Source organism: Oratosquilla oratoria, chromosome 20 (assembly GCF_046742065.1).
Source record: "Oratosquilla oratoria isolate Oo_2021 chromosome 20, ASM4674206v1, whole genome shotgun sequence".
Classification (NCBI taxonomy): Eukaryota; Metazoa; Arthropoda; class Malacostraca; order Stomatopoda; family Squillidae; genus Oratosquilla; species Oratosquilla oratoria.
Window position 1 is genome coordinate 38,123,791 of NC_134796.1, and position 12,500 is coordinate 38,136,290.

At 37.2% G+C, this 12,500-nt stretch overlaps 1 protein-coding gene across 1 annotated transcript in view; it reads left to right on the plus strand.

The window, feature by feature from the left end:
• Positions 1–6,268, plus strand: part of LOC143036468 (uncharacterized) — a 49,217-nt gene extending 42,949 nt beyond the window's left edge. The window contains exons 3-4 of the mRNA XM_076203856.1: positions 2,334–2,791; positions 4,338–6,268. Of these exons, the coding sequence (XP_076059971.1) occupies positions 2,334–2,791; positions 4,338–5,696 (1,817 nt within the window). The 3' untranslated portion in view covers positions 5,697–6,268. The remainder of the gene's footprint in view (positions 1–2,333; positions 2,792–4,337) is intronic.
• The last annotated feature ends 6,232 nt before the right edge of the window (positions 6,269–12,500 follow it).

Sequence of the window (12,500 nt, forward strand, 5' to 3'; positions counted from 1 at the left end):
GACGAGACAAGACAAGACAAGACGACGAAACCAGACAAGATGTGACAAGACAAGACAAGACAAGACAAGACAAGACAAGACAAGACAAGACAAGACGAGACAAGACGAGACAAGACGAGACAAGACGAGACAAGACGAGACAAGACGAGACAAGACGAGACAAGACGAGACAAGACAAGACAAGACAAGACAAGACAAGACAAGACAAGACAAGACAAGACAAGACAAGACAAGACAAGACAAGACAAGACAAGACGATACAAGACAATACAAGACGAAACGAGACGAGACGAAACAAGACAAGACAAGACAAAACAAGACAAGACAAGACAAGACGAGACGAGACGAAACGAGACGAGACGAGACGAGACGAGACGGGACAAAGAAAAAAAAAAGGTAAGGCAAGACAACATAAAATAAGATGGAATAGAATAAAATAGTGTAAACGAATAAGAAAAATCAAATCAAATCAAGTCAGATAAAAAAAAAATCAAGAAGAAAAAGGAGCCTTGTGAATGCAGATAAGCTTTAGCTGAGGCAGTTGCAAGTAATTGAATTCAGTTTTGAAATTCTCTTAAATAAACATCTAAGCATTTTTCTTTTTTTCCTCAAGATCGTCTAGTAGCATATTCATCATTGTAATTCATTGCAAAACAGGTATGAGATATGACTATATAAGATGAAACAAAACAAAACAAAATAAAACAAAACAAAACAAAACAAAGCAAGATAAAACTAAACTAAACTAAACTAAACAAAAGACAAAACAAAAACAATAAATCAAAAACAAAACATAAAAACAAGAGAAAACAAAACAAAATAAGACAAAACAAAATAAAACAAAAACAAGACAAGACAAAACAAAATAAAACAAAAACAAGACAAGACAAGACAAGACAAGACAAGACAAGACAAGACAAGACAAGACAAGACAAGACAAGACAAGACAAGACAAGACAAGACAAGACAAGACAAGACAAGACAAGACAAGACAAGACAAGACAAGACAATACAAGACAAGACAAGACAAGACAAGACAAGACAAGACAAGACAAGACAAGACAAGACAAGACAAGACAAGACAAGACAAAACAAGACAAAACAAAACAAAACAAAACAAAGCAAAAATTAAATAAGATCAGACGAAATAGTACAAAGATTTAATGATAAAACAAAAGAAAAGAAAGATGAAATAGAAACCTATTTTGGAAAGGGAACTATGCCCTGCACAGCAAAGGGAACGATGCAGATACGGGATGCAAGATCTCTTCTGATTTCTCTCTGTAGTTCCTTTCATAAACATCACAATTTACACTTCCATAAAACTTTGAAATCTTTCGTCCAGACTCCTAGACTCTGAAGGAATTTGCGCAGTCGTTACCACATACATACATACATACATACATACATACATACATACATACATACATACATACATACATACATACATACATACATACATACATACATACATACATACATACATACATGCATACATACATACATACATACATACTTTGTATAATCATGTCATACTTTTAACAAGCTTTATCTTTATATGAACAATAGGATCAATATTTCGGTTACATTCATTCCTTAAATTTTCTTTCAATTCGAGAACATTTTCCCCAAAGAAAATTTTCACAAAAGTGAAGGCAAAAAATCTAAGAACTGTAAGAATATTTTCTGTGGTTTCTTCAAATGTCTCTTTTTCTTTCTTAATTTTTCACGAAGAGATTTGGTTAGGTTTCATCATTATGCTCAAGTTTCCATCCTCAAAGAATTTTCCTTTTTTTTTTTTTTTACTTCTTTGTGTCTTGCATACACGCGCCAGAATTTTCATTCTGCATTTGATAATCAATTTTTTTTATGTCTCACAATTCACAATTTATACTATTGACATACCCTTATGCCATTTTACGTATATATATATATATATATATATATATATATATATATATATATATATATAAATATATATACATATATAGATATGTATATATATATACATATATATAGATATGTATATATATGTATATATATATATATATATATATATATAGATATATGTATATATATATGTATATATATATATGTATATATATATGTATATATATATATGTATATATATGTATATATATATATATATATATATATATATATATATATATATATGTGTGTGTGTGTGTGTGTGTGTGTGTGTGTGTGTGTTGTATGTGTTTAAGCTAAGTATGCGGATACGTATAAATGTGTGTGTGTGTGTGTGTGTGTGTGTGTGTGTGTGTGTGTGTGTTAAACTTGTATACAAATAATATTATCTTTCTCTTCTTCAGACTCCCCACTGGTTGCAGAAGCCACCGGTGTACCAAACACGTCCGAGTCTACAAACGCTGAAGAGACTCCTGGACAAGAACATAACCAGGAGAGGTTCACCACTTCGGTAACTACCCAGAACCCCTTAGGTCTTAGAGTTACCACCCAGACGACCCCACTGAAGACCTCCGTGGGAGGTCAGGAACTGTCTAGTATCAAGACTGGCTCCTCTCAGACTGACATCTTACTGTCAGTGGCTAGTATTTCAACTAGTACTCCTGTGTCCCATACTCATATAGCTAATACACCGCAGTCAGACGGATCCAGAACCTCGGAAACTGTCTCCGGTACTGAGTTTTCGAGAAGGATTTCTTCAAGAGGCGCTGACTTCGAAAACGGCGTTTCTTCGAGTTCCACGGTTCCCGGAAGGAGGTTCCCAGGCACGGGTATATCGGCCACAACTCCATCAGGTTTCCAGGTTAATAATTTTCTTTTTCTTTTGAAGTTTTCGTTTCGAGTTTCTGCCGAGAAATGGGGAACATGGTGATGGCAAAGAACCTGGTTCCTCGAATATCGTCTTTGGATCTAATATTGACTCTGAGTACATTAAGATTCTCTTCCTCGTTGGAAAGCCAGCGTCGTCTTCGGGGAATTCTTGGAGCCTATGAGACTTCTCTTTTATCATGAGACCTCAGTGCATCTGCAAGTAGGCTTCGTTCTTTTGAGTGATGCCTTACACGAACGATCTCGTGATTAAATCTCAAGCTGGTATGGCGGATGGGGGCGAAATCAAAGTATGACTCAGACAACTTTGATGAATGTTGTTCTGTTTGATAACCCGGGACCCACTGCGTGCTTCTTACGTTGGTTCCCGGTAGTCCTGGCCAGGCGGGGAGGCGACCCAAATGTCGGCCTAGAAAAAAAAAAAAAAAAAAAAAAAAAAGCTTACCGCAACTGACAGGTCTTGCTCTACCAGGGGGGTTTCTCACTTCCCACTGTGTGTGGGTGGGGTGGTGGTATTTGTTTTTAATCTCAAGCAATTCTTTGCATATACAGAGAAACCTCATGACAATAGCGGGTTAGATATATTTTCAAATAACCCGTTTAGTTTAATCCGATATATTTGGCTATCTCCATGCGGTTTCATAGACATGAAAACAATGTAACTAAAGAGGATTTCTTGTAAAAGAAAACCTACTATTCACTCATTTTTGTATGCCAAGTGGTTTAAATCTTTTTCGATGTGGAGGAAGGTCTTCGGAGCATATACAGATATGCACACACACACACACACACACACACACACACACACACACACACACACACACACACACACACACACACACACACACACACACACACACACACATATATATATATATATATATATACATATATATATATAAAGAAAGATCACTAAAAACAACACGCGATCCACACATTTTGCTGGTAACCGCTAAGAAAATCGGAAGAAAACAGTAATTCCCAAGCGCTTTCGTGTAATTCACATCTTCGGGGGAATTACACGAAAGCGCTTGGGAATTACTCTTTTCTTCCAATTTCCTTAGTGGTTACCAGCAAAACATATATATGTATATATATATATATATATATATATATATATATATATATATGTATCTATATATACATGTATATATATATATGTATATATATATATGTTGTTTATTATCTTTTATATTATAACCTCTTTGTCATTAATCAAATTATGTACCCAGTGATCAAACTTCTCCAAGATAAGTTGAGAAATAGATAAATAACCATAGGTGGTGAGCTACTGAGTAATTTATTTATTTTACTGAAAAAACATAGGAAATGGCTACAATTAGTTAAAAAGTAATATGAAATTGTGGTGTCATGAAGTTAAATGTCGGTTGTTTACGAAATGAAAACGGGTGGTACTCCCTTTTTATGTAGCGCTATTTGTGAACCCCTGCTCTACCTAACTGTAAACATTAAAATCATGACTTTCACGAATTGTAATACTTGGCGTTCATTCTTTTCAGAACATGTCGAACGAAGATGACGAAAATGGAGGCCAAAGAGGAGGAACTGATAGAACAAGTGAAACGTGGACAAGAAGAGAAGAAGGAGGTGGAACAAACAGAGAAATAGGAGACACAGAGGACACGGAACAAAGAGTTTACTCCGAATCGAGTTCAACTCATCTTGTGTCACAGAGTCCTTCGAGTATCGCAAGTGTTTTACAACGTACATCCTCTACAGAATCTCCCCAGGATACTTTGGTAACACGTGTCCAATCCACAAGGTACGAAGTCTTGGAGTTCGAAGAAAACGATGCGAGTAACAATCGTTTAGTCGACAACGAAGAAAAAGAATCCCAGAGGAGTTCTCCGAATGCATCAGAGAATTCACAAAAAGTTGAAGCTAGTAACCATATTGTTTGGTTTCTTATGACGTTCAGGGGTAATTGTGACCTGCTGAACGTCACACTGAACTCTACTTCTTTGAAAACGGCATTCCATCGAGCGCTCATATCCCTACTTCTGTACAACGCCAGCCACGTCACAGTTACTAAGATCTCTTGCATTGGAGTTTTGAGTGTCAATGTATCCATTGATGCCTATTTCTATCCAAATTGTGAGCAGGACCTCCGGCTCTTGGAGGAACACGACAACATAAACCTCAGAATCAAGGGAGTTCTCTTTAATCTCATTACACTCGAGACTTCAAGAGACCTCATTTTCAGTACGCGCGAAGTGGACATGTTAAGTTCGGGAGACGGCGTTCTCCTCATCATTCTTGGAGCCATTGGGATCGCTGCAATAGGGCTGGGCGTGGCCGCCTTCTTCTACGTCCTCATTCAGGTCTTCCTGAGGAGGAAGCGCGAATACTTGAAGTCCATTTTTGCCGAGGCGTCTGTCGAGCCCAGAAGTGAGACGTCCTTGGCCTTCGCAGCGACGCAGATCCCTCGTCCAAGGTTGAGGGTTAAAACGGCAGAACAGAATGGTGTTGACCGAAGCTCTCAGGTCAGTAGCATGTACAAAAGCTATGTTGACCTGACTTGCCCCGAACTTTACGCAAGTAGAGATGCTGAAAGAGTGGCCCGGGGCGAAGCAGTGACTCCTATTGGAGACATTAACGGAATCATTGTCTCCACGAACGATCACATCATACAGATAAAAAACCATGATTACGATGACCCGACTGAAGATACTCCAGACGGTCCGACAGTTAGGTTTGACATACCAGAAGAGGCCTCGAGGTCTCAATATTCCAACAGGAGAAGGGGAGAAATGCAAAGACATTCGATGAAGGCAATTAGTAACAACAATCTCTTCCTCACGAAAGTCACATTCCTTGGGGAGGATAATCCCGCCTTTAGGATAGAGACGAATCTCTGACAGAGTGACAGAGCAGTGATATAAAAATATACAGCAAACCCTCGATATAACGGATCTCGATATACTGGATATCGGATAGAACGGACAAAAAAAATCTGACCGGACAAACCCTCGCTATTACGGACGAAAATCCGTTATAGCGAGGGATCCTCGGTTATAACGGATCTTCGGATATAACGACAGACCTCTGTCCCCATATCGTCCGTTATATCGAGAGTTTACTGTGCATACTTTATACATATGTATATGTATTAATTTACATTGATGTACTGTGTATATACTAATGGCCTATTCCTTCCTATGAGAGGGTGGCTAAGTCAAAGCACACATCTATTCTTCGCGGGAGGAGGAGAAAGGGCTCTAGTCTCTCAGATAAATTATTCTATAAAGTCAAGACTGAAATTACACACGCCGCAAGAAATGATATCGGGAAGCTGAAGAAGAATATCAGGCAGCTTCTTTTAGACATCCGTCGTAGTGTAGCTGGTAGCGCCCTAGCCTCGTGATGAACGGCCCAGAGTTCGAGTCCTTTGAAAAGTGATTTGATCATACATGTACACACACACTCACACACACACACACACACACACACACACACACACACACACACACACACACACACACACACACACACACACACACACATATATATATATATACATATATATATATATATATTATATATATATATAATATATAGGTATATATATACATATACACATATATTTATACATATATATTTGTATCATTATATGTATTCATATGTGCATGTATCTGTGTCTGTGTGTATGTACGTGTGTGTGTGTGTGTGTGTGTGTGTGTGTGTGTGTGTGTGTGTGTGTGTGTGTGTGTGTGTGTGTGTGTGTGTGTGTGTGTGTGTGTGTGTGTGTGTGTGTGTGTGAATATCCCTTTGTATATGTATGCTTGTGTAAATACTTGTATTTATTTGATCTGTATTTAATCTATTTATGATATTCACACTTTGCTTATTATTGAAACATACATCATGATTCATTAAAATAACAAGCATTATCTGTATCAATTATTTCACCACCAATGAATACATAATGATGCCAACAGGTATGGTTGATAAACATCCTCATGGAAATTGGTTTGTTGTAACACATAATTATGTAGAAGTTCACTATAATAACCCACTTTCGGAGAAAAAATGACGGAAGTACAGGGAAACTGTATATTTCGACTACTATCTGTAGTCCTCTTCAGCAGGTAAATACACTCTGATAGAGGACTGCTGAAGAGGACTACAGATAGTAGTCGAAATATACAGTTTCCCTGTACTTCCGTCATTTTTTCTCCGATAGTGGGTTAGTAGTGAAACATCCTCATGTTAACAGGTTTTATAGCTGAGGTGAGTAATTGTGTCCATTCACGTAAAAGCGTCCTAACCTTTGCTTCCTCCAACCATTACCTAGAGCAACGTTTCTCAACCTTTTTGCCCTTGCGTAACCTTTTGAATAAATTGCATGTCTCAAGGAACCCCTGCGCAAAAAATGATAAAATAAAAAAATAGATAAATAAATAGAAAAATAATAGGTTAGATAGGATGTCTATATTACGTTATTACAATAACCAAGAATATGTCGTGTGCGTTTGATTATATTACGTATATGAAATTCAATAAAAAATCAAAAGTGCATTAGCTTACCTCATTTGTTCTCGCGGAACCCCTAGAGACATTTTGCGGAACCTTAGTGTTCCGGGGAACCTTAAGGTTGAGAAACGCTGACCTAGAGGTATAATGATTAGCATTTTATGTCATTATTTAATCAAACCCACACGGTTCTGCGTTATCATCTGTTAAAAAAAAATCTCTCAAGGAATTTGAGAAGGATCTCAGGGCATGCTTTGGTGAAAGATATGCTGAGCAGCATATCATTTCTTCCCATTTTCCATGTCAGCATTTTTTTTTTACACCGCACCTGACGCTGCACTAAGGCCCCTTTCACACTAGGCAATTAGTGACCGTCACTAGTTGCCTACCATTATTTTAAATTGAGCCTTTCACACTACGTCACTGCGGTTGCCCGGTTGCGCAACAGGCTATGGCTGTTGCCCACTCCGGTAACAAGGACTGTCACTGGCAGTTGCCGTCACCGACCGTCTCTTTGTTCTTGACCAGCAAAGCCAACAGAAGAAGCACCTCCTCCATTGATGCCATTCTTTCGAATAATGAGATGATGAGAAAAGGTTTCCACAACTCGGTGACAGTCACTGGTTGCTTGCAGTTGCCCGAGACTTTCACACTAGGCAACTAGTGACCGCCACTAGTGACGGCCAGCTGCCGGTCCCTCGTTTACAATTCTCCGTCACTCCGTTTTATCCATGAATATTTGATTCCGTGACACGTCATCTAAGTTTGTTCCTCTCCTATTTAAAGCCTCATCCACTCCTTCGATCCATCTCCTTAGTCTTCCTACTGGTCTTGTTCCTTCTGGTGTATGATTTAAAATTCTCTTTGGATATTTCTCTTCATCTATGCACTAAATATGCTCGAAAAGACTAATGAATGAAATACTTGATCTAAGTCATCTTCTCTCTTTTCTCCCTTTTCAAAGGGAATAACCAATTTCTTACTCTATTATCATGAATAAATATGTAGTAAACTCTGATAAGATTAGTTTATTTGATACCTTTAATGCTAAGGTCTGACTCAACTTACTGATGGTTTATCTTTCCCTTTGGTACTGTCTTTGCTAGTCTAAGTTCCAGGCATTTTCATTCCTGGAATATAGCCACGCACACGCACGCACACGCACACACACACACACACACACACACACACACACACACACACACACACACACACACACACACACACACACACACACACACACACACACACACACACACACACACACACACACACACACACACACACACACACACACACGACTCTGTGGCGCAGTTGGTTGTCCCAGACTGTCACTACGGCGGTCCGGGTTCGAATCATGCCCAGGGCTGAAAATAATTTCAGTATCGCTGTGCTTCGAGTCGTTACTCCAACACTCGTGGGCGGGGAGATAGGGTGTGTGTGTGCGTGTAGGGTCATAGCATTACCCATAGATCGGTCATACGAGCTCTGAGCTCTCCTCCGGGAGGGAAATAGCTGTTGATCACGAATCCAACACGTGATCCAAAAACCAAGGTGCGCGCGCACACACACACACACACACACACACACACACACACACACACACACACACACACACACACACACACACACACACACACACACACACACACACACACACACACACACACACACACACACACAAACAAACACACACACGGACTCTATGTAGCTGTAGAATGTAGGAAGCTAAGGAGGAAGTGATCACGGGAGGAGAAATGATCAGGGGGGGGATGTGAGCGGCAGATGGTGTGAGCATAGAGGAAAATGTCCCATTGGTTGGTGACTCGCACTACGTGCAGTAGCAATGCAAACACTAACTCTATGTGTTTATTGCATGTACGTTTGTATTTACCTACCGAATTGGAGTATGGTGAAAAGTATTAACGGTTGTGGTATCCTACTACTTTCTCTCTCTCTCTCTCTCTCTCTCTCTCTCTCTCTCTCTCTCTCTCTCTCTCTCTCTCTCTCTCTCTCTCTCTCTCTCTCTCTCTCTCTCTCTCTCTCTCTCTCTCTCTCTCTCTCTCTCTCTCTCTTTCTCTCTCTGTGTGGTGTATGTGTTTCTGCGTGTGTGTATGGATTTTACTATGGTCTTGGATCGCATGCTGGATCGACAGATGTCCTCCTGGATGTATGTATGCATGTATGTATGTATGTATATATGTATGTATGTATGTATGTATGTATGTATGTATATAAGTACGTATGTACGTATGTATGTATATATGTGTGTATGTATGTATGTATGTATGTATGTATGTATGTATGTATGTATGTATGTATGTATGTATGTATGTATGTATGTATGTATGTATGTATATATATATATATGTACGTATGTATGCATGTATGTATGTACTTATGTGTGCATGTATGTATGTACGTATGTGTGCATGTATGTATGTATGTACGTATGTATGCATGTATGTATGTATATATGTAAGTATGTATGTATGTATGTATATATGTATGTATATATGTATACATGTATGCATGTATGTATGTATGTATGTATGTATGTATGTATGTATGTATGTATGTATGTATGTATGTATGTATGTATGTATGTATGTATGCATGTATGTATGTATGTATGGAATAGCAAATTCTTATTATCAATCATGCAACCATGCACATGGACGCACGCATGCATATGAAGACTTGTGCACACATGTATATACTTTACGTGCGTGTATACACGGTCGAATGCACTCACAAACAGGGTCGCACTCACATTACTCACTTGCACGAAGACGCTGGTATAGATGCTCATACATATGCATGTATTCATACATACATGCGTATATATATATATATATATATATATATATATACATGTGTGTATATACGTGCATATATATATATATATATATATATATATACATACGCACATATATATGTATATATATATATACATATATACTATGTGTGTATATACATATATTTATATATATATGTACATATATATATACATATATATATATATATATATACATATATATGTATATATATATATACATTATATATATGTATATATATATATATATATATATATAAATATATATATATATTCAGAAACGTTGGCAAAAAGAAACCAAATAGCTACAGGCTTATAAGCTTTGCTTAAATCGTAGGAAAAATGATGGAAAATATCATCAAAGATGCTATCGAACATAATTTCGAAAGTAACTGTTTGATAAATTATAGCCAGGATGGATTCAGACGGACACGTTCTTGCGTAACTTACTCGAATTCTACAACATAGTCATCTCAAATTATGACAAAAGAAACAATATAGGTTTAATATATCTAGACTTAGCAAATGCTTTTGATATTATCCTCCACAAAAAAGTACTTACTAAGTTAGCTTCACATGGAATAAATGGTAGCCTATTAAGTTGGACTAGTAATTGGTTAAACGATTGAAAACAGAGTTGTTCTAAATGGCAAAACTTCTAGATGGAAAAATGTTACGAGTGGAGTTCCTCAGGGTTCCGTTCTTGGGCCACTTCTATTCATAATATATAAATGATAAAGACCACGGACTGATATCTATTGTCTCCAGATTTGCTGATGATACAAAACTGCGCGGAATTGCAAATGATCACTTAAACCAATTAGATATTCAAGAAGATTTAGATATACTACAGCAATGGTTTGAAAAATGGTTAATGAAATTTAGCATAAATAAAGGCAAGGTTATGCACACAGGTAAAAATAACAGTAGGTACGATTACAAGTTATTTAGAAATTCGTTAAAAAAAAGTGTATAGTGGAAAGGATCTTGGCGCAATTATCAGTAACGACCTCAAGTCATCTAAGCAGTGTATTTCAGCTTCTGAGAAAGCAAATAAGATTCTAGGACTGATTGTGCGATATTTTTACTTCAGAAGTCCATCTCTCATTAACAAACTATATAAATCGTTAATTCGTTTACATTTGGTATATGCTGGGGGGGGGGGTCACCGATTAAATGAAGCGGCCTTGCTGTGGATGTGCTGTGTCTTGCGACACTGCTTCTGACCCAGGGCGGTGGGCAAGGTGCAGGGATGACCCGTCATCCAGGAGGTGCTCAGATGAGAGGGAGGGTGGGAGTGGTGTGGAGTGTATTTAGGGATGAAATGGGTGGGAGTGTTTTTATGCCTTTCCCTTTTTGGCTACCTCCCTTGAAAGGGGGAAAAAGCCTTGGTATATGTATGTATGTATATGCTGTTTCCGTATGGTCACCGAATCTTAAAGACCTTGACAGTTTAGAAAAAGTACAACGGCAAACCACGAAACTGATTACAAATATCAAAAATAAATACGAAAATCGATTAAAAGATATGAATCTATTTTCCCTAAAAAACGTAGACTCAGAGGTGACTTGATACAGGTCTTTAAGATTCTAAAGGGAGATGACAATATCAAAAGCGACAAAATTTTCAAACTGAATGAAAATCAGACAAGAAATTATTGTCTCAAACTCTCAGGAAATAAATTTGATTTGGAATTGGGTAGAAACAACTTCACCAACCGTGTAGTTAATGAATTGAATAAACTTCCTTCAGAGGCAGTGCAATGTAGTTCAGTTCGAAGCTTTAAGATTCGTTAAGACAAACACCTAAGCAAGATAATGTAATGTCAACTACTTATTTTATATTATTTGTTTATTTGTTTATTATTTTTCTGTTTAGTATTATTTGATTATTATCTATTACTTTTTATCTGTCAATTTATCATTATTTACTATTTACCTGTTTGTTTATCATTTAACTCTATATATTTATTTTGTTTATTATCATTTATATTATTATTCGTTTATTTATTTATCTATTCATCGTTATTACATATATATATATTTTTTGCATCCGACATAGTTATGGACCAAAAGGTCTCCTGTCGGCATGCTCCTCCTTTGTAATCCTTTGTAATATATGTGTATACATATGTATGTGCATACATATATGTACAAGCTGTGATAACCTTAGTAATTAGATTTACTGTTCATTACATTTTCTCATAGACCAGTACACTGTGCCACCATCCTTTTAGATTGTATTTGAATAATTGATCCACACATTTGCTTTTCAAATCAGTAGCTCGTGAGTATTTTTTTCCTGAACTACGTAAAATTCATTAATAATCTAACAATGAACTTTATTGTTGCA